Below are 25,000 nucleotides of genomic sequence, written 5' to 3'. Positions count from 1 at the left end.
ACTCGAATACGCAAAATTGAGGTTCAATTAAAATTTGAGCGGGAAAAAGGGGGAAAATGTCACTTTTGTCATAAAACATATAATTTCAACGAGCGGTTTTAACAAGAAATTAAATTGAATAAATAAAAAGATGTGTGGGTTATGTCAGCGACATAATTGAATTGAAGTAGAATACATTTACGTTTCCCTTCTAACTTGTGCCGTAAATTGTCATGAGAAGCTCCAAGTAAGTCATTTGGGATGATTTTTCTTCAAATTCGAAACAAATATCATTGCGTTTATTGTTCTGGAATATGCAAGCACAATTTTCTCTATTTGACCATTTTTTTCAGCATTTTTTATTTTTCTGGAGATCCAAATGGAGAAGTTTGATGAATTAGATTAGTCATAAAAACTTAGTGAACAGTGCGATTTTGGTGTTTTTCATCATGTTTTTTTTCAAAACTGGATATTCACAAAATTTTAAAAGTATAAGAAAAGATAGTTGAGCCTAATATAGGTGCGTAATATTTTTAAAGAAAGTTGCTAAGTACGGCTAATGATGTATAAGCTTTTTAAGTTCTTGTTGTATAACTTTTTGACATTTTTAGTACTCTCCCCTAGGTTGAGGGGTTTGGCGGTATTGCAAACATCATCAAGCATATTGCATGCATCAGTGCTAAAGAACCTCTGGCAGACAATTGCTTTAAGATGGCTATAGCATTACGCCTCGATAGTGGTGCATCGAGGCGACCGAGAGAGCTTATGGGCCATTTTTGCCTTACTCAATAGAAAGGATATGCAATCACTCTGAAATTCAGATTTTTAATCGAAGCCCGGAGGGCCGTGTCTCATATGCCATTCGACTCAGCTCGTCGAGATCGCCAAATATCTGTATGTGTGTAATCTCACTCACTTTTCCCAGAGACGGCCGGACCGAATTGTTCAAACTTACGGTATAACGCTCCCATAATCTGCTATTGAATTTTTGTCGATGTCCCGTTTCCAGAGTTACAGGTGGAAGAGTGCAATCACACATCAAAATCCCATATTAACTAGTATTGTTCCACGATACCAACCGTTCCCCAGTCGGAACATAATTGGTCCTTCGAACCGGATAGGATTTCCCACCCAGTGCCATCAACTACGCAACGAGAAGGTGAAATTAAAAACGCTGCGCAATTCGATTCAAAGCTTTCTTCTCTTGCTGTGTGAACGGATGTACGCGCTCGTCGGAACAAGTTTGTTTGCGCTGTGTGAAATAGTGTATCGCGCAAGTGAAAATGCCCTTTCCGCCGCGGGAGCAGAATGATGTGATACTATCACTGCCACCATTGCCGCAACACAGTGCATCTGAAAATTTTCTCGGTTTCAATGATTGGGAAAATGGTGTAGATGCTACCACAATAAAGGAACTCACAGGACTTTTTCGTCAACGTAGTGCATCGCAAATTAGTGCGGTTGCACTCGATGTACAGTGAAAAGGATAATGCTGGATTGGCTCAATTGAACGTGATGAGAAACAAGCTTGCTGCTGCATATTCCGAGTTTAACAATATTCACAACCAGATAATGGCGCGCGTTCCGGATGAAGCCGTACCAGAGCAAGAGCGAGCATACGATGCATTTGAATATCTTCATGACTATCTGAACATGGCCATTGAAGAAATTATTTTGCAGACGAAAAATACAACAGCTTCGCCACGCACCACACCGCATATTGTGATTCAACAGCAACCATTGAAGGCACCAATTCCAACATTTGACGGAAACTATGCAATCTGGCCAAAATTCAAGGCAGTATTCCAAGATTTGATGGCAAATTCCTCAGATACTGATGCCATCAAACTGTACCACCTAGACAAAGCTCTTGTTGGTGCAGCTGTTGGGATTTTGGATGAAAATATTATTAGCGAAGGGAACTACCAACAAACATGGTCAGTGTTAACGGAACGCTATGAAAATCAACGCGTAATCGTCGAATAACACATTCGAGGTTTGCCCCAGCTAAAAAGGTTAACTGGAGAATCACATAAGGATTTACGTAACCTCGACGATTCCACACGCCATGTCTTCGTTATTTGAAACAAGAGCTAACTGGAGTTTCTGAGCACATAATCGTATACGTCATCACAAATGCATTGGACAAATCTACTCGCAAGGCATGGGAATCGACGCAAAACGAGGAGAGCTGCCAAAGTACGAATCAACCATCGCCTTTTTGAAAAGCAGGTGTCAGATTCTTGAAAATTGCGAAGCTGCCAATTCAACACCTATAGCTACAGCACCACATCAGGCCAGGTCTAAGTTTATGTCAGCGCCACCAAAACTACGTGCTCAGAAAAGCTACGCCGTTACTTCTAGTTCTACCTGCCAAGAGGAATCGTGCGAATTCTGCGGTGGTACACATCTAAACTTTCAGTGTGCCATCTTGAAAAATATATCCGCATCTCAGAACTTCGAAAAGGTTAGAGCAGCTGGCGTATGCTTCAATTGCCTTAGAAAAGGACACCGTATCAGTAACTGTCCATCGAAGAACACATGTCGAAAGTGACAAAAGCGTCACCATACACTCCTCCGTGAGGATAGAAAGAAAGATAATCCAAATGACATTTCTGAAACAGCGAATCCAACCATTCCTACTGCTACACCAAATTCTGTTCCAGTTTCTGGAAATGATCCACAAGTATCGACTACGTGCTCCTTAGGGTTCGCAGTACCGACCCTTTTTGGCGAGAACCGGTACTACGGTACTGAAGCCCTCAGTACCGGTAGTACCGGTAATGTACCGGTACTCGAATATTTTTTTAAAAAAATCGAAAAAAGCTTCGAACTGAAATTGCATGCTCAAACTGATGATCTTATTCTCAGATGATTGATTTTTGCTGATCAAAAAACATGTTTATTGTTTTTAATTCCTTCGGAATGGCAAGACTCATTTCACAAAATATATTTTTCGTATGGGGCACCTTCTTTTATTTCTAAATCTAGGCCACTTTGAAATCAATAACTGCTAAGTGGTGCGACTTTTGTCGACTTGAACAGATGGTAAATGTATGAAACCCTATTAACAACAGTAAATCAAAACGAGAATGGCAGTAATTCCGAGCAGGTTAATCGCATTTCCTCTCTTGCTTTTCTGAAAATTGGTTTCGACCTTTATGTCATTTGCCTACTATTCTCTAACGCATATCCAGGCTCTTTGCTTTCCTGTAAACTATGGAGTTTTGCTGAATTTTCCGATCACCAATAATTACAAATCGCCCCATTTGAAGCAGTTTACCAAGTCTAAAACTGTTAGCTACTAAATCGCTGTTCGTTCTATTATAGATGAAGGTTTAAGAGCAAACCAAATACAGACGTGACTTAGACCATAGTCTTATTATTAGTGAATAATGGAAACCAATCAGAATGTCGCTAATAAAACTTTAACTTCTAGAATTATTATGATGGTGGTCCCACCTCATTCCCACATAAAGGTGTTATCTCAGCGATTTATCTAGAAGCCAAATTAATATTATTAAACGTTATCTTGTAGACCGATATTTTGAAACAGATCACCCTGCAGAGTTAACATATTTGTCATAAAAAATTGTATAGTACCGAAAATACCGGTACTGGCTTTTGTTCAGTACCGGTATTACGGTACCAAAAATGGGTCGGTATTCCCGGGATTTTCGGTATCAGTATTACCGATACCACAACCCTAGTGCTCCTACAATTATGAGCAGTCGACGAAAACTGTGCTTTTGCTGACAGCAGTAGTTCACGTTACCGACCGACACAATCAACCACATGAATACCGTGTGCTGCTGGACTGTGGATCACAAGTCAACTTCGTGACCGAAGAGATGGCGAACATCCTTGGTGTTCCGAAGGAACGATCCAACGTTCCAATTGCCGGAATAAATGCCATCAAAACGTTAGCCCGTGAGATGGCAACACTGTTGTTTATGGTTGACGCTAAACTGGTACAGTCCGCGATAAATCTTAAATATATCGTGTTTTTTGCTATTTTGTTTTTAATTAAGTGTTATTTTGATAATTGATAACGTGGTTGTTGAGGGCTGAGTGAAGTTTGTGAAGAGGCGGTGTCAAAGTTACCATAATTCGCAGAAAAAATATTTAGTAGTGCATTCGTATCCAAGAGGGGTCCATTGTTGTGCTATTATTTAGCCGTTGCCTCGGCTTCCTGTTGCTGCTGTGTTGGAGTGAAGGAACCCACTTGGCGATGCGACTACGTATTGAGTAGAAGGTAATTGTGAGTACACCTGTGGAGGAGGTGATATCACCAAATTTCGACAGCAATCCGAAACAATTTGATAGTGGAATGCTTCAACTGTGAACAATTAATTTTATTCATTAATTTTATCATTTTGTGTGATTAATTCATTTGTCACCTACAATTTATTGGTGTATCTGCGTAGACCGGATTTTTGGGTCTTATCACACCGTAAGTTCACGCAATTTTCTAGCTATAAGAATAACCGCATGTAAGTTAACCCTACTTTTTAGTTATAAGCTAAGATTACTTACTTTTAATACAAGTTCGTGTAATTGTTAGATGTAAGCAATAGTTTTAAGCGCAAAATTCACTTTAGTTTAGGTTTAGATAAAGAAATAGTGTATATATAAGTATAATAAACCTCGAATAAATTTTTTCGCCGACACTCCAAGTTAAGAAATGTGACTTTTTATTTCTATCTGTCGCGATCGTCATCTATCCTTGCCTGTCATCTATCTTGACTGACTGTTTATGACGTTTCAATTGGTCGCGTTGCTTCGCGTTCGTAGCGGCACTGCAACAAGGGGCCTCGTCGTCACATACCCCCGCCAGTGAATCCTAGTGATGGTTCGCCTGATCCGAGAGTTTATTTTCGGATTCACGAGACTCCATGACGTCTAGCACCGCTAGTTTTACTGCCGCACGCCTCACTACGCCAGTCGACGTTTGTACCCAGGCTTGGCGAGCTCTGCCATCACGCCCGAGCATCACGTTCACTACACGACCTCGCACCCACTGGTTCCTCGCCGTTCCGCTCGCCAGCACAACCAAATCTCCGACCACAATATCCTTCGCTTCGTCAAACCATTTACACCTGCGTGTTATCACAGGAAGGTATTCCTTCACCCAACGTCTCCAGAACTCGTCGCAAATGTATTGCGCTAGCTTCCAGCTACTTCGAAGCGTGACTCGCTCATCGACCGGTGGCGTTGGATGTATCTTGACTCCGTTCGAGCTTCCTAACAGGAAGTGGTTTGGAGTTAGGGATTCTCTATCGGCTGACTCCAATGGAACGTAAGTGAGTGGCCTACAATTAACCATAGCCTCTACCTCGTTCATAATCGTCAACAGTGTCTCGTCGTCGGGTTTACGAGGTGCGTCTAGCAATGATCCTACTGCCACCTTCACGGATCGCACGAGACGCTCCCACGCGCCACCCATGTGTGGTGTACCGGGCGGGATAAATCTCCAACGCGTTTGGGCACTAGTAAATGTTAGCGCCAAAGATTGATTCCGCGTTTCTATCTCTCTTTTCAGTTCATTGTTTGCTCCAGTCCCGTTGTCCGTATAGAATTCTGCTGGAGGGCCTCGACGAGAGACGAACCGTCGTACTGCCATGATGCACGATTCAGTCGATAAGCTTTGAACGACCTCGATGTGCACTGCACGGTTTGTGAGGCAAGTGAATAATGCCATCCAGCGCTTGGCCTGACTCCTACCAACTTTCACAAGTACTGGGCCGAAATAATCAATGGGGTTAGCCTGATGGCTGGAAGCGGGGCCATTGGAGGAGGCTTTGGAGCTGCTTTTGCAACCCGGCACCAAATACAACGGCTCATTACCGTTTTGATTAGCTCTCGGAGTTTGGAGATCTCGAATCGCTGGCGCATTTCGTTTACGATGGTTTCTCGGTTGGCGTGGCGGAAACGGCGATGATACCAGTCTGTAAGTAAGAAAGTAATCAGGTGTCTTTTGGGCAAGATTGCTGGAAACTTAGCTTCATACGATGCATACGGTGCGGCATCGATACGGCCGCGCTTTCGTAGAATCCCTTGTTCATCGATGAATGGCCATAAGCCGTAGATTGGGCTCGATTTATCGACGATCGCGTGACGTAATTCTGGGGGACCTTGTGTTAAATGCAAGACAGAAATTTCCGCCGAGAAAGCTTCCGACTGCGCCATCTTCTATAGCACTTCCTCGGCACCCTTGAGCTCGTCCTGCGTGAGAACATTCCGCTCTAGTACTACGCCAGCCTGAATTCGACGAATATTTTGAATGAATCGAATGACGTAAGCCATCGTACGATGTAGTTTCCCCCAACTACCAAAACGTGCCACGTCGACCAATTATGTGGGGGTAGTATGCACCTGTACCGGATGGTTTTCCTCCGAGACAGTCGCAAATCGTCGTGCAGCAGGCCAATGTTCTTCGGCATCCTGAAGAAAGCTTTGTCCGCAGAACCACGGACTGTTGGAATTGAGATTCGGCTCGGATTTCCACTTTATAGCGTCGTCCGCGATATTTAGTTTAGTGGGGACCCATCTCCACTCTGTCTGATCGCTCATCATAAGGATCTCGCCAACACGGACGGCCACAAACTTTAGGTATTTGCGATGATCTGATTGGATCCATGCCAATACCGTAGTCGAGTCTGTCCAGAAGAAACGTTTTGATATTGGAAGAGTGTGAGATTTGAGTATTGAGTCCAGTAGCCGGACCCCCAAGACAGCGGCCTTCAGCTCCAGTTTCGGAATGGACAGAGCTTTGAGCGGGGCAACCTTCGTTTTGGCGGATATCAAAGAAACCTGGAATCCCTGTCCTACCGGCAAGCGAAAGTATGCCACACAGGAGTATGCAGCTTCACTTGCGTCCACAAATATATGGACTTGAAGTCCTTTGAGGTCCTTTGGATATGGATCTTGAAAATAACATCGGGGAATATGGAGGGTATCCAGTTGTGGAAAGAATTTTGTCCACCGTATCCAGCGTTCGCAGAGTTCGTCTCCTATGGGGTCGTCCCAAAATAGCCCGGATGTCCAACAGTCTTGGATGAGAATTTTACCGTGAACTAGAAAGAACGAAAGGAGTCCAAGGGGATCAAAAAGGCTCATAACCACCTTCAGTACTTCACGTTTCGTTGGTACATGGCCATTTTTGAGTATCAGCTGCAAATCGTTCCGGAGAGTGAAAGTATACGTGAACATGTCCTCAGATGGTATCCATCTCATTCCCAGAACAGATTCCGTGATTCCTTCGCGTTCTAGTGCAAGATCTTTAATCGCTTCATGAGAACATTCACCGATTCCCTGCAGAACCTCCATTCTGTTGGACAGAAAGTTCCTGATTTCGAACCCGCCGAAAGAATGCACGAGTTTCACTTCGTTGATCACGTCTACCGCCTCTTGAGTCGTCCAAAAGCTATCTAGCAGGTCATCAACGTAATGGCTCTTCACAATAACTTCAGCTGCCCGAGGATATTTGCCTGCGAACTCTTGCGCGTTCAAATTTTTTACGTATTGGGCCGATGTAGGTGAGCAGGTTGACCCAAAGGTGGCCACGTCCATAACGAAGGGCGTAGGATGCAGAGAAGAGTTTTCACGCCAAAGAAAACGTTGCGACTGACGATCGGGTTCACGGATCTTAATTTGGTGGAACATTTCTCACAGCTACCGGGTATTGACGAAAACGGCTGAGAACAGTCGGGAGTGGCGTAAGCAGGTCAGGCCCTTTCAAAAGGTTAGAGTTGAATGAAACCCCATCTACCTTGGCCGCAGCGTGCCATATAATCCTAACTTTCCCAAGTTTCTTTGGGTGTAGCACGATTCCTAGTGGAAGATACCACACACGATCAGCTTTTACACACTGTAGTTCAGCCTCGGTTGCCCTGTGGGCATAACCTTTCACCTCGAACTCTAAAATTTGTGCGTTCACTTGCTGCTTCAGTTTCGGTGGTTTTAAGGAGCTTCCTCTCCAGTGCTTGTAGACGACGAACAGCCATTGGATAACTGTTGGGGAAGCACGGGTTGTCCATTTTCCACAATAGGCCAGTTTCAAACCCCGAGTTCGTACGACGGGTCGTCTCCTGCATTATTCTTCTAGCCCGCGTATCATCGTTGGATTCGAGCTTCTCGAAAGGAATCGTAACGCCTGCGCTTTCTATTGCAAAATAATCCCGAAGCTGTTCATTTAGCAAGCGATCAGGATCGGAGATTGCACCGACGTGCAAATTTACAAGCGCACTTTGTATTGGATGGCTGCCAAAGCAACCGTATATGCTCCACCCTAGTCGACACTTCGCCGCGATCGGTTCATTGCTTCGTCCTTCGCGCAGTTTTATTGGAACAGTAAGCCGCAGATTATCCAGTCCGATTAATAGTTTCGGCTGAACTTCTGCGTAATCTTCCAGCGGGAGCCCCCGCAAATGATGAAACTGTTCCGCAAGATCTTGATACCGCATTGTCTGCTTCGGAAAAACGAGCTGGCTTACTGTGCGGGCTTGAATTGGCTTTCGTTGTATAGCACTACCCACACCCGCAACCTCAAACTTCACTTGCTGGGACCTAGGCTCCTGTCTTGTCATATTGCCAGTCCATTGCAAGGTAAGGGATTCCGGTGCCTCACTAACTCCTAACAGCTTGGCTACATTTTCTTCCAGTAGGGTTACCGATGAACCTTCATCAATAAAGGCGAAAATTGTTTGAGCAGCACCTTTGCCGAAAAGTACAACTGGGATTATACGGAACAACGGGGATCGACTTTCGTTCCGGCCGATATGACTGGCAGAAACTTTGACGGATGAAGGGTGAAGAAGAGTGTGATGTCTATCGCGGCAGCCATCTATCTCGCATCCTCTACACGATTTGCAAGGCCATTTCCCGTGGTTGTTCATACAAGTTCTGCAAAGACCTTTTTGCTGCACATTTTTCCACCTGTCCTCCACGTTCAGTGATTTGAAGCGAGCACATTCTGCTATGCGATGCCCTTGCACGTCGCACATAGTACAAGCCTTTCTCGGTACCTGCTTATCCGTCCTGGGGGACGCTCCTGTTGGCATTGGTTCCGACGTATGTGTCTGCACGTAGGCTTTTTCTTTCGGCCTCTGCTTATCTAGCTTAGACGATCTTCCGAAACATGGCAGTTCGAACGTCACTTCACTTGCCGCGTTGACGAGCCCGGACATAAAATCGCCGAAGGTCGCAAGCGTAACCGTCGAAAATCGGCCTTTGAAGACAGCCCATTCAAGCCTTAATGGCCCCGGCAATTTCTCCACTAATTCCTGCATTAATACCGGGTTCGCTAGATGACCAGCCTGCTGACCTGCTTTCAGATGGTCCACGAGATTTTGTACCGCTAGACCAAACTCCATAAACGTTTCTAAGCGATCGTGTCTAGGCGACGGTAGCTGTCGGATTTTTCCCATTAACGACCGGATAAGTAACTCGGGCCGACCATAGAGTGTTCGCAAGGTTTTAACAACTTGTTCTACCCCAGTAGGAAGTAGCAGCCGACTTCTTACCGATTCAAGCGCGCGACCTTTCAGCGCTCGTTGTAAGCGGATAAGATTTTCCGCATCCGTGTACCCGCAAGCGGCCGTTGATTGCTCAAAACTACTGATGAATATCGGCCAGTCCTCGGGGTGACCACTAAACACGGGGAGCTCTTTACCCATTACCTGACGCGCTGCCATTTGCTGAGCGCCGATGGTCACCGGAAGCATATTGGCTGGTGGCTGAGTGTAATTTACACCGGAGTGAGCAAGCGGCAGCCAGACCGCGAGCAGAGCCCGGTGGTTCATTGGCCCTATCCGTCCCACTTGTGTTGGCATCTGTTTGTGATTGCCTGTTTAACCAATCCTCAACCTTCCGGCTCGAAGGACCAGAATCAACGATCGATCCTCTGTGACTGCTAGATTCGGCGAGTTGCTTCATAAGCTCGCGTTTTTTCTCCATAGACTGCTGTCTGATCAGCTGTTGTTTCTCTTGGAAGAGCTTCGAATCTCGTAACTTGCGTTCGCGCAATATTTTCTCCTTCTCCATTAACTCGCGTTGCTTCGCTAGCTGCCGTTGCTCTTCCTCCAGTTCTTGCTTGCGAATATCTTCCTGCTCTTTCAGCTCCCGTTCCAATATTTGTCTCTCTTCCTCTATGATTTGCATCTGCTTTTCTAGAGCCACACGAGCACTGGAGGTTATGCTGACTGCCGGCGTTGCTGGAGGAACCTTTTTGCTGCTTTTCGATCCGGCTTTGCTAGCCGTAGCTTTGGTTGATCGCTGATCCTTGCCGGCTGTGGAGGGCTTGAGATGTTTAGTGCATTCGCCTCTTTCCGACAGCTTGATGGAACATTCCGTGCAGACGTATGACTGATCCTTGATCCGATCGTCAACTCCTGCACATTGAAAATGTTCCCATTCCTGACAAACATCGCACGCGACCATCTGGTCTGCCGAATCCGAAAGCTCGCATCGTTTGCAGTTAAAACCAGTAACGTTGTGATGCCCTTCCATCGTCGCACCCACGTACAATAAATTTTGAAGATTGTGGGGGAGGTGATATCACCAAATTTCGACAGCAATCCGAAACAGTTTGATAGTGGAATGCTTCAACTGTGAACAATTAATTTTATTCATTAATTTTATCATTTTGTGTGATTAATTCATTTGTCACCTACAATTTATTGGTGTATCTGCGTAGACCGGATTTTTGGGTCTTATCACACCGTAAGTTCACGCAATTTTCTAGCTATAAGAATAACCGCATGTAAGTTAACCCTACTTTTTAGTTATAAGCTAAGATTACTTACTTTTAATACAAGTTCGTGTAATTGTTAGATGTAAGCAATAGTTTTAAGCGCAAAATTCACTTTAGTTTAGGTTTAGATAAAGAAATAGTGTATATATATATAAGTATAATAAACCTCGAATAAATTTTTTCGCCGACACTCCAAGTTAAGCAATGTGACTTTTTATTTCTATCTGTCACGATCGTCATCTATCCTTCCCTGTCATCTATCTTGACTGACTGTTTATGACGTTTCAATTGGTCGCGTTCGTAGCGGCACTGCAACAAGGGGCCTCGTCGTCACAACACCTATAGATACACTTTGTGGTACCGTTCGTTTCACGCAAAAGTTTGATCGTGTCCTGTGTCGCTCAAACGGCTAGCTGGCTAACGAAGAACAGTTGACTGAAACCTAACCGGTACTTGACGAGCAAATCGCTTTGGTTGTGGTTGAGTGGACTTAGTCTGGTAGGTTGGAAAGCAAACTTCAACGTTCGTTTAGTTGAGTAGCTGTAGGAACACAATCTCTACATACGGCACTGCTGTGAATAACTGTATGCATACATACGACTGTTTTTTTTGGATTCGACGCGTTTGGAAACAGTTATCTGCTCTTGTTTTGGTACTGCATCTCCACTGACCCAACTTAGTGATCTATAATTTGTTGTACTTACATCACAGAAATTTGTTATAGCGTGTGTTGCCTGTATATCATTTGTTTGTTTACTTTTTTTGTCTCCCTTAATAACTTGCTTCAGCTTGCTTCCGTGAATTGACTATAATGAATAAAGATGATAAATTTATCTGCTCCGTTTGCGAGAAAAAAGAGTTCGATTGCTCAAAAATTTTAACGTGCACGTACTGTTTCTCTAGTGTCCACTTTAAATGTAAAAATATTATAGGCAATGCGATACGCCGCATGAGAGAAACCGATTATTTCTGTTCGTCTGACTGCTCAGCGATCTACCAACGAATTGTGACAATGCAGAATAGTAATCGTTCATTGGTTTCTTCTCTTGCTGCGGAAATGAAAGCAACAATTTCTGCCACAGTTGCAAAGCAAATGCAAGCGGTTACAACCGAGGTGAAGTAAATTACCACCACTATTGAAAAGTCCCAGGCCTTTTTATCCGACAAGTTCGATGAGGTTGTCACTGACTTTAAGCATCTTAAATTTGAAAATGAAAATTTGAAAGCTGATATAAATCGTTTGAAAAAATCACAAAATCATTTAGAGGGTACAGTTCATAAGTTGGAAGCTAATGTTGACAGATCGGACAAAGCCGCCTTAAGTAATAATGCTGTCGTTTGGGGTATTCCTTCCATTCCGGGTGAGAACGTTTCTCAACTAATTGATAAATTGCTGCTCTGTGTAGGGCTACGGGGAAACTCAGAACTTGTAGTATCAGCTGAGAGGATTTTCGTCAGCAACAAACCTAACACTCCGGTTCCTATCAGAATTGTTTTTTGTAACAAAGAGTTGAAAGAGGCAGTTTTTACTAAAAAGAAACAATTCGGAAAATTATTGTCAACTTCGATTGATGAAAAGTTTGTAGTTAACGGTAGATCCACAAACGTGACCTTGCGCGATGAACTGACTCCATTAGCTCTGGAGTTGATCAAAGAACTCGGGGAATCACAAGAATTGTTAAACGTGAAGCACATTTGGGCAGGAAGGGGTGGAGTCATATTGATACACCAAGATGACAATAGTAAGCCGGAATTAGTAAAAACTCGAGAAGATCTCAATCGTGTTTGAATCGAGAAGATCTCAATTTTTTGAAACCAGTACATACACCTGATTAGGCGTCAACTTCTGTGCATTCTCCTTCGCCTAAGCGGAAGAAAAGCACACAATAAATTTCGGAAATTTCTTAAAAATTTGGGTTACCAATCATGAAAAATGGATTCTACACCGATTATGATTTTAAATAGATTTTATGATAATTTGCATGATTTTAACAAAAAATGTGATTTGGATGGTACTAATTGTTTAAATGTTACTCAGTGGAATGTTAGAGGATTAAATGTTTTTGAAAAGTTTGATGAAGTGATTTACTTTGTGATTGAATGTAATCTAGGTATTGATGTTATTGTTATTGGGGAGACATGGATATAGAAAGAGAACTGTGGTATTTGCAATATTCCTGGCTATCGTCCTTTTTTCTCATGTCCTAATAACTCGTCAGGCGGTTTAGCAGTATTCGTGAGAAATTCATTGGAATGTAAATTGATCGATAATCAAACAATCAACGGTTTGCACTACGTTCATTTAGAAATAAAATTACGCGGCCATCTGTACAATGTTATTGGTGTGTATCGGCCACCATCTTTTGACTACAACGCTTTTCAGAATATGTTAGAAAGTTGGTTATCTAACTCTACTCCGTCTAAACCATATTTCATTGCTGGCGATGTGAACATTCCAATCAATCTACACAATAATAACGTAGTAATTATATATACACAATTACTAGAAACATACAGCTATGTGTGCAAAAATACTGTTGCAATACGTCCAATAAGTAACAACATTTTGGATCATTTTATTTGCTCCATTGACTCCGCTTCACAGTTGAAAAATCATACAATTTACAGCGACATTAGTGATCATCTTCCTGTCATTTCGTCCCTTCCTGTGAATTTAGGAAAGCAGCAACAGGAACTGAGAATGAATATCGTTGATCTTGTTAAGTTACAGAGCCAATTCTCCACATTTTTAAACAGTTTTCAAACTACCGATGATGTTGAAGCTACCTTGAATATTCTTATTACAACCTATAACAAATTGTTGATCGATTGTACCAGAACGTTTACTAAAACTGATAGAGTTGAAAATGAAATCTGTCCATGGATGACCTTCAGTCTTTGGCGGTTGATACAAATAAAGAATAAATATCTTGATAAAGTCAAAAGGAATCCTCACGATGTGCAAGCTGCTGAAATGCTACAACATATATCAAAAAAGTTAAGATTGCCAAAAAGAGATGTAAAAGTGACTATTACGAAAATATACTAAAAAGCTCAAGCCATACAAACGTGTGGAAAAAATTAAATCAAATTTTTGGTCGCACCAAAGTTAGTGAACCTATAAAATTGAAAAACGATGGAAGCATTCTTGAATCTGATCAAGATATTGCTGAAGTGTTCAATAGTTTCTTCTCCACGATTGGAAATAACCTAACCGATATTCTCCCGAAAAAAAAATTTGATTTCTTGAAATCAGTAAAGAGTGTAAGCAATTCTATTTTTTGAGACTTGCTAGTGTAAGTTCATTTAGAAATAAAATTACGCGGCCATCTGTACAATGTTATTGGTGTGTATCGGCCACCATCTTTTGACTACAACGCTTTTCAGAATATGTTAGAAAGTTGGTTATCTAACTCTACTCCGTCTAAACCATATTTCATTGCTGGCGATGTGAACATTCCAATCAATCTACACAATAATAACGTAGTAATTATATATACACAATTACTAGAAACATACAGCTATGTGTGCAAAAATACTGTTGCAATACGTCCAATAAGTAACAACATTTTGGATCATTTTATTTGCTCCATTGACTCCGCTTCACAGTTGAAAAATCATACAATTTACAGCGACATTAGTGATCATCTTCTTGTCATTTCGTCCCTTCCTGTGAATTTAGGAAAGCAGCAACAGGAACTGAGAATGAATATCGTTGATCTTGTTAAGTTACAGAGCCAATTCTCCACATTTTTAAACAGTTTTCAAACTACCGATGATGTTGAAGCTACCTTGAATATTCTTATTACAACCTATAACAAATTGTTGATCGATTGTACCAGAACGTTTACTAAAACTGATAGAGTTGAAAATGAAATCTGTCCATGGATGACCTTCAGTCTTTGGCGGTTGATACAAATAAAGAATAAATATCTTGATAAAGTCAAAAGGAATCCTCACGATGTGCAAGCTGCTGAAATGCTACAACATATATCAAAAAAGTTAAGATTGCCAAAAAGAGATGTAAAAGTGACTATTACGAAAATATACTAAAAAGCTCAAGCCATACAAACGTGTGGAAAAAATTAAATCAAATTTTTGGTCGCACCAAAGTTAGTGAACCTATAAAATTGAAAAACGATGGAAGCATTCTTGAATCTGATCAAGATATTGCTGAAGTGTTCAATAGTTTCTTCTCCACGATTGGAAATAACCTAACCGATATTCTCCCGAAAAAAAAATTTGATTTCTTGAAATCAGTAAAGAGTGTAAGCAATTCTATTTTTTGAGACTTGCTAGTGTAAGTGAAGTTAGTATCCTCATAAGTCAGCTTGACGTTAAAAAAAAAGTAGAGGGCATGATAACATATCGGCAGATCTTATGAAAGCCAACATAGGACCTCTCTCCGTGATCATTAATAAACTATTCAATCGTATAATAGTAACGGGTTCTTATCCAAATATTTTGAAAATCCCTAAGGTAACGCCTGTATTCAAATCCGGCGACTCTTACGACCCTACGAATTATCGACCAATTTTAACCCTGTTAAATTAAAAACTATTAAAATTTTGGAAAAGTTCTTAACCAACCGACTTGTTAACTTTTTGTGTGCCAATTTTGCTAGCCAAACTTGATAGATATGGAATAATAGGTGTTGCCAACGAATTGATTAGAACCGTAAACCGGGGTGACTTTTATCACTCGACACTTTTTTCGTAGATCGCTTACAAATATTACAAAATATTTCCTCGCCTCGTACACAGGTTTCCACGTGAAATGGCTAAGCGCGAGATCTGTAGGACAACCATTTAAACTCGTTTAAAATAAATATTATTTTTATTGTTTACATAAGGAAATATATAAAAGACCAACGACCCCGTTTGTTATTTTTAAATGATAAGTTTTTGAATTGCACACCATTTTGAATTTCTGTATTAGGTCAGTGCTCTCTGTACACTCTGTTCTCTGTACTGTGCTACACAAAAAGTATTTCAATTTGCCTGAGAACGATTGAGCCGAGAAGAGAATTTTTGTTTCGCGTCATTTTAACGCAATACCATTTTTATTGACGCTTCATTTCATTGTTACGAGGAATTCGTTCCGTACTAATACACTGTTAATCCGTAAATCCGTGATATCTGCAACAAACGTGTAAAAGAAAATTCTTTTAAAAGTGGACCGGGCAAAAAGTGGTAAAACAATAAGCAATCACAAAGAGGGACTAAAATGTTGGGACTGATTGAATCTTTAAGTCAATAAGTTGGGATAAGAGTTTCGATTTCATGTCTTCAGTATGTGACAATCTTTCGTTCCGTTTTTGCTCGTCATGGAATAAAATGAGAGAGATCATCTTAAATAAGAGAGAAAAGAGAGGAAAAAATCAACCAATCTAAATCGACTCAAGATCACTCTTCTATCTTTACTATACACTCAACACGAGTTCTTTCCGAATTGCGCTCTGATCTTCTCATTTCGTCTTCGTTGCGTTAGGTGCAACAACTTTAATTGAAACTTTTTCCCAAATAGTGGTAAAACAAACATCAGAAATAGTGGTAATCAGACAAACATTACAACTTTCTTCAAGAAATCATACATCTCTTCCAATCTTGCTGATGATTGAAATAAAATCAAGAGCTAATTATTTTTATTTATAAACAAACCTATTACTGAACAGATTAGTGTTCACATATTTGTTTAATGAATTAGTAAAGAGGTTTGCAATAGTTTCACAGGAAACGGATAATTTGCTGTAATTTGAAAACAGACAACTCTAAAAGAAAGCCTCTTCGGGAAATTAGATGCAAGTGCGATGTATTCTCTTCCATGTGTCGGAAGCAAGTGGTGCTGAAATTATTATCTATGTTTATAGTTTATAGTTATTTTTGTGGTATCATCAATGTTATATTTACCAAATTTTACGTAAATTAGAAGCTTTGACTAATCAGTTCTAAGTAATTTTCTTTCGATTATTGAATAAATTCTCAGCAGTTTCGCTCAGTAGATTAAATTCTGGGTAGATTCCATTAGTAGATTAAATCATAGAAATATATTTGACATCGTCCAAAAACCCACGAATTCCGAAATAAAACCTTCAAATGTTCAAATATAATATTTACTTAATCTAGGTAATCTTCTCAAGTTACAACGGTTTTGCAAGATTGTTAAAAGTCAGCTCTATTGACTTTTGTATTCTTGCTTTGTAGTGAAATCAGTGATATTTTTAATTCGTAAGTACAATGATATAAAAAGTACCTAAAAAGAATCTACTTAAATAGATAAAAAGATAGTTATTCTGAGTTACCTGATAATATTGTCGAAGATAACTCATTCCCTATGAGAGTCAAATGAAAAAAACATGTGTTTTTCTCAGGATTGTTTTGATTACGACATGATCAGTATCATTTATATTGAAAATTTCATAAAGTCGAGTAATAGTAGAAAGACGCCTGATGATGAAAATAGGAATTGAACCATTTTCTGCATCTACAAATCGCCTGCCTTATCAGAAGATTTGAAGCAAATTTCGACATTCACTTTGTTCGGACATTCTTTGCAACGGTAAACTTTGATTTCACACTGATATATTCCTATCCATGGGGACAGCCTTGACGTTGGTTTCGTTCTCCGTGTAAAGTTTTGTGAGACGGGTTTTTGGATTATTTTTTACTCATTCCAATTTAGCGTCTTCTACAAATTGTAAAGGTGTAGCGAATGTGTAGCATTTTCAAGAACCGTAGCATTTTCAAGCAGCCCTAAATACCTTGAACTCTTGACTATTCATTTTTGTAACTAGAGAAATTTCTAACTTGTAAATTAAAAATAATCAAATTTAATTCGTCGATGCTTTATAGCCTTTCTTGTAACAGACAACATATTATTAGGGTTTTTAGTGTCTATTGTCTTAGTTTTGGAATTGTTTTCACTAAGAACTTTTCATAATTACGATCAGTTTCTAGTGACTATTTCAATACATTTATGCATTTATGCAATAATTTTTAAGCCCCTCCCGAAACAAAATCCTGGCTACGGGCCTGATCGCTTATTAAACCAGAATAGTCTACCGAATCATTTTAATTTGAAATGATTTTTACTCTAAACTTATAAAATACTGATTTGTTATACATTTTGAGTATATTTTTCAGTTTTACATTTCTTACAAAAGAAATGTATAGGATTCGCTCAAACTTTGAAAACTTTTTCTGAGGCCGAGTCTCATATACCAATCGACTCAGCTCGACAAATTGAGACAATGCCTGTATGTGTGTGTATGTGTGTATGTATATATGTACAAAATGTCATGTAATTATCTCAGCAATGGCTGAACCGATCTTAATGAAACTAGTTTCAAATGAAAGGCCTAACGTTGCCATTTGACACTATTCTTTTTGATTTTCGATATGTTGTTTACTTTCTGAGATATGGGCGATTTTATCAAAACACGGCAGGTTTTTTGCAAATAACTTTCGAACAATACAATTTTTTCTCACAAACTGCACACAAAATCCCTTTCTAACAAGCTATAGATTGTCAAAATCCGTGCACGAGCGGCGGAGATATTAAACATTTTGTATTTTTAGTCCTCGCTTACCAATTTCCACTACCTAAAAATGAGATTGTTTCATACAGAGTATTGCTTTACTGGTGTTTTAGGGGCAAAACTAAACCGATTTTGAATATCGGGGTATGAAAACACATCTATGTGATTTTTGTTTTTTTTTGTGTTTCGAATTCATCTCGTCAGTAACTAGCACCATCTGGGTGTCTAGTTAGACGATGTATCTAAACTAGTACCCAAATTAGCACTAGTTAGACACAAAAAAATCCAAACAGTTCACACGACATATGTGAACGCCTAAAGCCACATGTCCCGAATGATGTCCCGGGAATCAAATATAGCTCTGGTTTGCTGACGAGAAAGCGAAGACGAACTCTTGTCTTTTGGTTCAAGAAACCAAACGCCTGGTATTATGCAATAAAAATTGGACTAAACCGTTTTGCGCGTTAAGGGCACAAAACCTAATTTTAATTAAGTTTTGTTTTTTTTCGTTTTTCGAATTCATCTCGTCAGTAACTAGCACCATCTGGGTGTCTAGTTAGACGATGTATCTAAACTAGTACCCAAATTAGCACTAGTTAGACACAAAAAAATCCAAACAGTTCACACGACATATGTGAACGCCTAAAGCCACATGTCCCGAATGATGTCCCGGGAATCAAATATAGCTCTGGTTTGCTGACGAGAAAGCGAAGACGAACTCTTGTCTTTTGGTTCAAGAAACCAAACGCCTGGTATTATGCAATAAAAATTGGTCTAAACCGTTTTGCGCGTTAAGGGCACAAGACCTAATTTTAATTAAGTTTTGTTTTTTTTGTGTTTCGAATTCATCTCGTCAGTAACTAGCACCATCTGGGTGTCTAGTTAGACGATGTATCTAAACTAGTACCCAAATTAGCACTAGTTAGACACAAAAAAATCCAAACAGTTCACACGACATATGTGAACGCCTAAAGCCACATGTCCCGAATGATGTCCCGGGAATCAAATATAGCTCTGGTTTGCTGATGAGAAAGCGAAGACGAACTCTTGTATTTTGGTTCAAGAAACCAAACGCCTGGTATTATGCAATAAAAATTGGACTAAACCGTTTTGCGCGTTAAGGGCACAAGACCTAATTTTAATTAAGTTTTGTTTTTTTTCGTTTTTCGAATTCATCTCGTCAGTAACTAGCACCATCTGGGTGTCTAGTTAGACGATGTATCTAAACTAGTACCCAAATTAGCACTAGTTAGACACAAAAAAATCCAAACAGTTCACACGACATATGTGAACGCCTAAAGCCACATGTCCCGAATGATGTCCCGGGAATCAAATATAGCTCTGGTTTGCTGACGAGAAAGCGAAGACGAACTCTTGTCTTTTGGTTCAAGAAACCAAACGCCTGGTATTATGCAATAAAAATTGGACTAAACCGTTTTGCGCGTTAAGGGCACAAAACCTAATTTTAATTAAGTTTTGTTTTTTTTGTGTTTCGAATTCATCTCGTCAGTAACTAGCACCATCTGGGTGTCTAGTTAGACGATGTATCTAAACTAGTACCCAAATTAGCACTAGTTAGACACAAAAAAATCCAAACAGTTCACACGACATATGTGAACGCCTAAAGCCACATGTCCCGAATGATGTCCCGGGAATCAAATATAGCTCTGGTTTGCTGACGAGAAAGCGAAGACGAACTCTTGTCTTTTGGTTCAAGAAACCAAACGCCTGGCATTATGCAATAAAAATTGGACTAAACCGTTTTGCGCGTTAAGGGCACAAGATCTAATTTTAATTAAGTTTTGTTTTTTTTTCGTGTTTCGAATTCATCTCGTCAGTAACTAGCACCATCTGGGTGTCTAGTTAGACGATGTATCTAAACTAGTACCCAAATTAGCACTAGTTAGACACAAAAAAATCCAAACAGTTCACACGACATATGTGAACGCCTAAAGCCACATGTCCCGAATGATGTCCCGGGAATCAAATATAGCTCTGGTTTGCTGACGAGAAAGCGAAGACGAACTCTTGTCTTTTGGTTCAAGAAACCAAACGCCTGGTATTATGCAATAAAAATTGGACTAAACCGTTTTGCGCGTTAAGGGCACAAAACCTAATTTTAATTAAGTTTTGTTTTTTTTGTGTTTCGAATTCATCTCGTCAGTAACTAGCACCATCTGGGTGTCTAGTTAGACGATGTATCTAAACTAGTACCCAAATTAGCACTAGTTAGACACAAAAAAATCCAAACAGTTCACACGACATATGTGAACGCCTAAAGCCACATGTCCCGAATGATGTCCCGGGAATCAAATATAGCTCTGGTTTGCTGACGAGAAAGCGAAGACGAACTCTTGTCTTTTGGTTCAAGAAACCAAACGCCTGGCATTATGCAATAAAAATTGGACTAAACCGTTTTGCGCGTTAAGGGCACAAGATCTAATTTTAATTAAGTTTTGTTTTTTTTCGTGTTTCGAATTCATCTCGTCAGTAACTAGCACCATCTGGCTGTCTAGTTAGACGATGTATCTAAACTAGTACCCAAATTAGCACTAGTTAGACACAAAAAAATCCAAACAGTTCACACGACATATGTGAACGCCTAAAGCCACATGTCCCGAATGATGTCCCGGGAATCAAATATAGCTCTGGTTTGCTGACGAGAAAGCGAAGACGAACTCTTGTCTTCTGGTTCAAGAAACCAAACGCCTGGTATTATGCAATAAAAATTGGACTAAACCGTTTTGCGCGTTAAGGGCACAAAACCTAATTTTAATTAAGTTTTGTTTTTTTTGTGTTTCGAATTCATCTCGTCAGTAACTAGCACCATCTGGGTGTCTAGTTAGACGATGTATCTAAACTAGTACCCAAATTAGCACTAGTTAGACACAAAAAAATCCAAACAGTTCACACGACATATGTGAACGCCTAAAGCCACATGTCCCGAATGATGTCCCGGGAATCAAATATAGCTCTGGTTTGCTGACGAGAAAGCGAAGACGAACTCTTGTCTTTTGGTTCAAGAAACCAAACGCCTGGTATTATGCAATAAAAATTGGACTAAACCGTTTTGCGCGTTAAGGGCACAAAACCTAATTTTAATTAAGTTTTTTTTTTTATTTGTGTTTCGAATTCATCTCGTCAGTAACTAGCACCATCTGGGTGTCTAGTTAGACGATGTATCTAAACTAGTACCCAAATTAGCACTAGTTAGACACAAAAAAATCCAAACAGTTCACACGACATATGTGAACGCCTAAAGCCACATGTCCCGAATGATGTCCCGGGAATCAAATATAGCTCTGGTTTGCTGACGAGAAAGCGAAGACGAACTCTTGTCTTTTGGTTCAAGAAACCAAACGCCTGGTATTATGCAATAAAAATTGGACTAAACCGTTTTGCGCGTTAAGGGCACAAGACCAAATTTTAATTAAGTTTTTTTTGTGTTTCGAATTCATCTCGTCAGTAACTAGCACCATCTGGGTGAATTTTTCGAACGAAAGGTGTTTTTCAGTTTTCGAACGAAAGGTGTTGCGTACCATCCATGGTGGCGTGCAGATAGAAGACGGAACGTGGCGTAGGCGAATGAACCATGAGTTGTATCAGCTGCACATTCGTTGTATTGCTACGAACTTTCATGAAAAATAGCGGATCAAAGACCAAAAATATCCACAAATTAGATCCAGGAAAAGAAGTTTCCCAAAGTACCCACTCTCGATGGGGGATGTGACTACAATGTGTCTTCTAACTTATCGTCGTCCATATCTGGATAAACTGAGTTGTTTGAACCATTTCTTTTTTACGGTATTGGTCTGTATAGGACTTATTTATCCATATTTCCTGCACGAGAATTCCGAACGAAACAATATGAAAGCTATAAGGATGAATGGAAAGAGACTGCATTGCAATCAACTGAATGTACGGCTTTTATGCTATCAACATAGCCTAGACATTTCACACTATTTACTTCAATGAAAATAAAAACTTTGAAAAATCTACCTGTCTCATTCACGAATCGCATTCTCCCTGTCGTTCTCTGTTCAAGGGGCTTGAAAGCACATGTGACCTTGTCTCACTTTATTATATTCAATTGCGCGTTAAAATACTGGACCAGTAAATTCTATTCTGTACATAAATCTTTTTTTCGGGAATATGTGACCAAAAAGTAAACTTCGAATTCCAAAGCAAATTGAACGTTCCAGGCTCCTGATAACTAATTAAGGTCCAACAATAAAGTAGAAACACCATATAATCTTAAAACGACGCCGTCAAGTAAAGAAGCATGAAAACAAAAAGAATAAAACCAAAAAAAATATGGAAGCCCTAGAAAGTCCATTGCATATTTATTAGCCTTTTCTCAGAAGATGGGATTTTCAATAACATTTCAAAACTTACTGATGCAATGGTTCTCAAATTCGTACAATCCGGTTTATTCATTTTCTTTATTCAAAAATGTTTTTAGCTTCAAATATATGACTATTTCATTTTAATTAATTATTTCATTCAGCATCTTTTTATCCGTTTTGTTCATCTGCGTTCATTTTACTTATTTTATTCGTTTCATTCTTTGGATTCACACTGATCATTTTATTCTTTTTGTGCATTTTACTCATATTCATTTAACTTATTTTATTCATTGTTTTCATTGTATGCATTTTATTCATTTTTTCCAGTTTATTCATTTTGTTCAGTTTCTTCATTTTAATAATCTGACTACTTTTTCAGTTTTAATAATTTCATCCAAATAATTTATTTGATTCAATTTATTTCTTTATATTTATTTATAACCTTTTACCATTGTTTAATTTTTCATTTTAATCAATGCATTTTATTCTACTCATTTTCTTCTTTTTATTCATTTTATCACTTGAGTTCATTTGGTTTATTTGATTCGGTTGTTATATTTATGCATTTCATTTATTTTTTACTGTATTCATTTTGTTCATCCATTCTTTTTATTCATTTGATCCTTTTCAATAATTTGATTCATTGTATTCACTGGATGAATTAAATCTATTTGATTCATTTGATTCATGTGATTCATGTGATTCATTTGATTCATTTGATTCATATGATTCATTTGATTCATTTGATCCATTTGATCCATTTGATTGATTTGATTGATTTGATTCATTTGATTCATTGGATTCATTTGATTCATTTGATTCAGTTGATTCAGTTGATTCATTTGATTCATTTGATTCATTTGATTCATTTGATTCCTGTGATTCCTGTGATTCCTGTGATTCATATGATTCATATGATTCATTTGATTAATTTGATTTATTTAATTCATTTGCTTCATTTGATTCATTTGATTGATTTGATTTATTTGATTCATTTGATTCATTTGATTCATTTTATTCATATCTTTAATTTTATGCATTTCATGTTTTATTTCATTCAATTTGTTAGTATGAGCCAATTAATCTTAATCTTATAACTATTTCTGAATATAATCTTAATTTTTATTTAATAACCTAATCTAATTTGATTCGTGTATTTGATAATTTTGATTCACATTAATTTTTCTACTCATTTTATGAATTTAAAAACCTAATGAAATAATTTTCATTTTATGCTTTACATTTTTATTTCGGTCGTTTTGTTGATTTCTATAATTTATTCAGTTTATTTGAGATTTTATTCGTGCAAGACTAGAAACTGTTTTCATCCCACCTCTAGTTGGGTGCCTACTTCTCGTGAGTTCTGCAAACTAATCCAATAGTGAAATGTGTCAGAAATGTCTCATCTCACTGCTAGGTGGATTAAATCGGTTTTTTGTGTACAAAAACTACAAAAAACCGAAATTTGACTTTACCTAATTTTTACGAAGCTTCGTAAAGTGTCTATTTTTTATAAAACAAATAAATCTCAGATTTGAGCAAGAGTAATAAATTACAAGCGAGTTTTTATTTTCCTTTAGATTGGGATGTGTTAAATTTAGTTTTAAGAGTTTGTTTATTTTTAATACATTTTTTGTGAAACTAGTTGGCAATTATTTCAAATTATTTTAAATTAAAATTCGCAACATTTTTTTATTGTTCAATATTCCAACGTGTTAAAATGGATGACACTTTTTGTACATTGATAAAACACTGAAACAAAACAATTTTGGTAGTTTTAAAGGTTTTCGGAATTTTTTATTCAAGTTGAAAAAATTATACGAATTTTGGTTACTCGAATTTTACAGTACATTGAAATACTTTGTATAATACTAATTAACATCTATTTAACAATGAGTATCATTCCAGAATTAGTTTAAACAATCATTGGAATGAAAAACATTGACATCAATAACTTAATGTGATGGTTATCAAAGTCACCCCGGAACACGAAAACGGACTTCAACTTGAAATCATTTTTGAAAAAATAGCTACGGACAATTTTAGGTAAAACCATCCAATCTTGTTCTCCATACATCAGTACATGGTTTAAACATATTAAACTTGAAAAAAATGTGTTGCGTCTAAAAATATGTAATGATCACTTCGAAAAGTGATCAATGTCACCCCGGTTTACGGAAGTTATTTATCAGAACGCAAACAATTTGTGGTGATAAATGGCGCTCGCAGTACCTTACTACCAATAGACATTTGAGTCCCGCAAGGGTGCAACATAGGGCCTTTGCTATTCTTGATTTTCATCAACGATATAGAAAATTTGAAACTGCATGGGACACCAAGACTTTTCGCTGATGACACAGCACTGTTCTATCCCTATTGTAGTGT

General features: G+C 38.9%; 3 protein-coding genes across 3 annotated transcripts; 1 reads left to right on the top strand and 2 right to left on the bottom strand.

Moving 5' to 3' along the window:
- Window positions 1-1,449: 1,449 nt before the first annotated feature.
- LOC131695789 (uncharacterized) lies at window positions 1,450-1,965 on the top strand. The gene has a single exon (XM_058984312.1). The coding sequence runs from the start codon at window positions 1,450-1,452 to the stop codon at window positions 1,963-1,965; it is 516 nt and encodes a 171-aa protein (XP_058840295.1).
- Window positions 1,966-5,743: 3,778 nt separating this feature from the next.
- On the bottom strand, window positions 5,744-7,611 carry LOC131695790 (uncharacterized). Its single transcript, XM_058984313.1, has 2 exons — window positions 5,990-7,611; window positions 5,744-5,927 (listed from the first exon to the last, which is right to left on the bottom strand). The coding sequence occupies exon 1, from the start codon at window positions 7,549-7,551 to the stop codon at window positions 6,334-6,336; it is 1,218 nt and encodes a 405-aa protein (XP_058840296.1). The 5' UTR covers window positions 7,552-7,611; the 3' UTR covers window positions 5,744-5,927; window positions 5,990-6,333.
- A 2,037-nt stretch (window positions 7,612-9,648) lies between these two features.
- LOC131695791 (ribonuclease Y 1-like) lies at window positions 9,649-10,488 on the bottom strand. The gene has a single exon (XM_058984314.1). It carries the CDS (start codon window positions 10,486-10,488, stop codon window positions 9,649-9,651), a length of 840 nt encoding a protein of 279 aa, XP_058840297.1.
- Window positions 10,489-25,000: the final 14,512 nt, after the last annotated feature.

The sequence above is a fragment of the Topomyia yanbarensis genome, unplaced genomic scaffold, assembly GCF_030247195.1.
Source record: "Topomyia yanbarensis strain Yona2022 unplaced genomic scaffold, ASM3024719v1 HiC_scaffold_535, whole genome shotgun sequence".
NCBI lineage: Eukaryota > Metazoa > Arthropoda > Insecta > Diptera > Culicidae > Topomyia > Topomyia yanbarensis.
The sequence above is the reverse complement of the archived record's forward strand: the minus strand, read 5'-3'. Positions and strand labels throughout refer to the sequence as shown.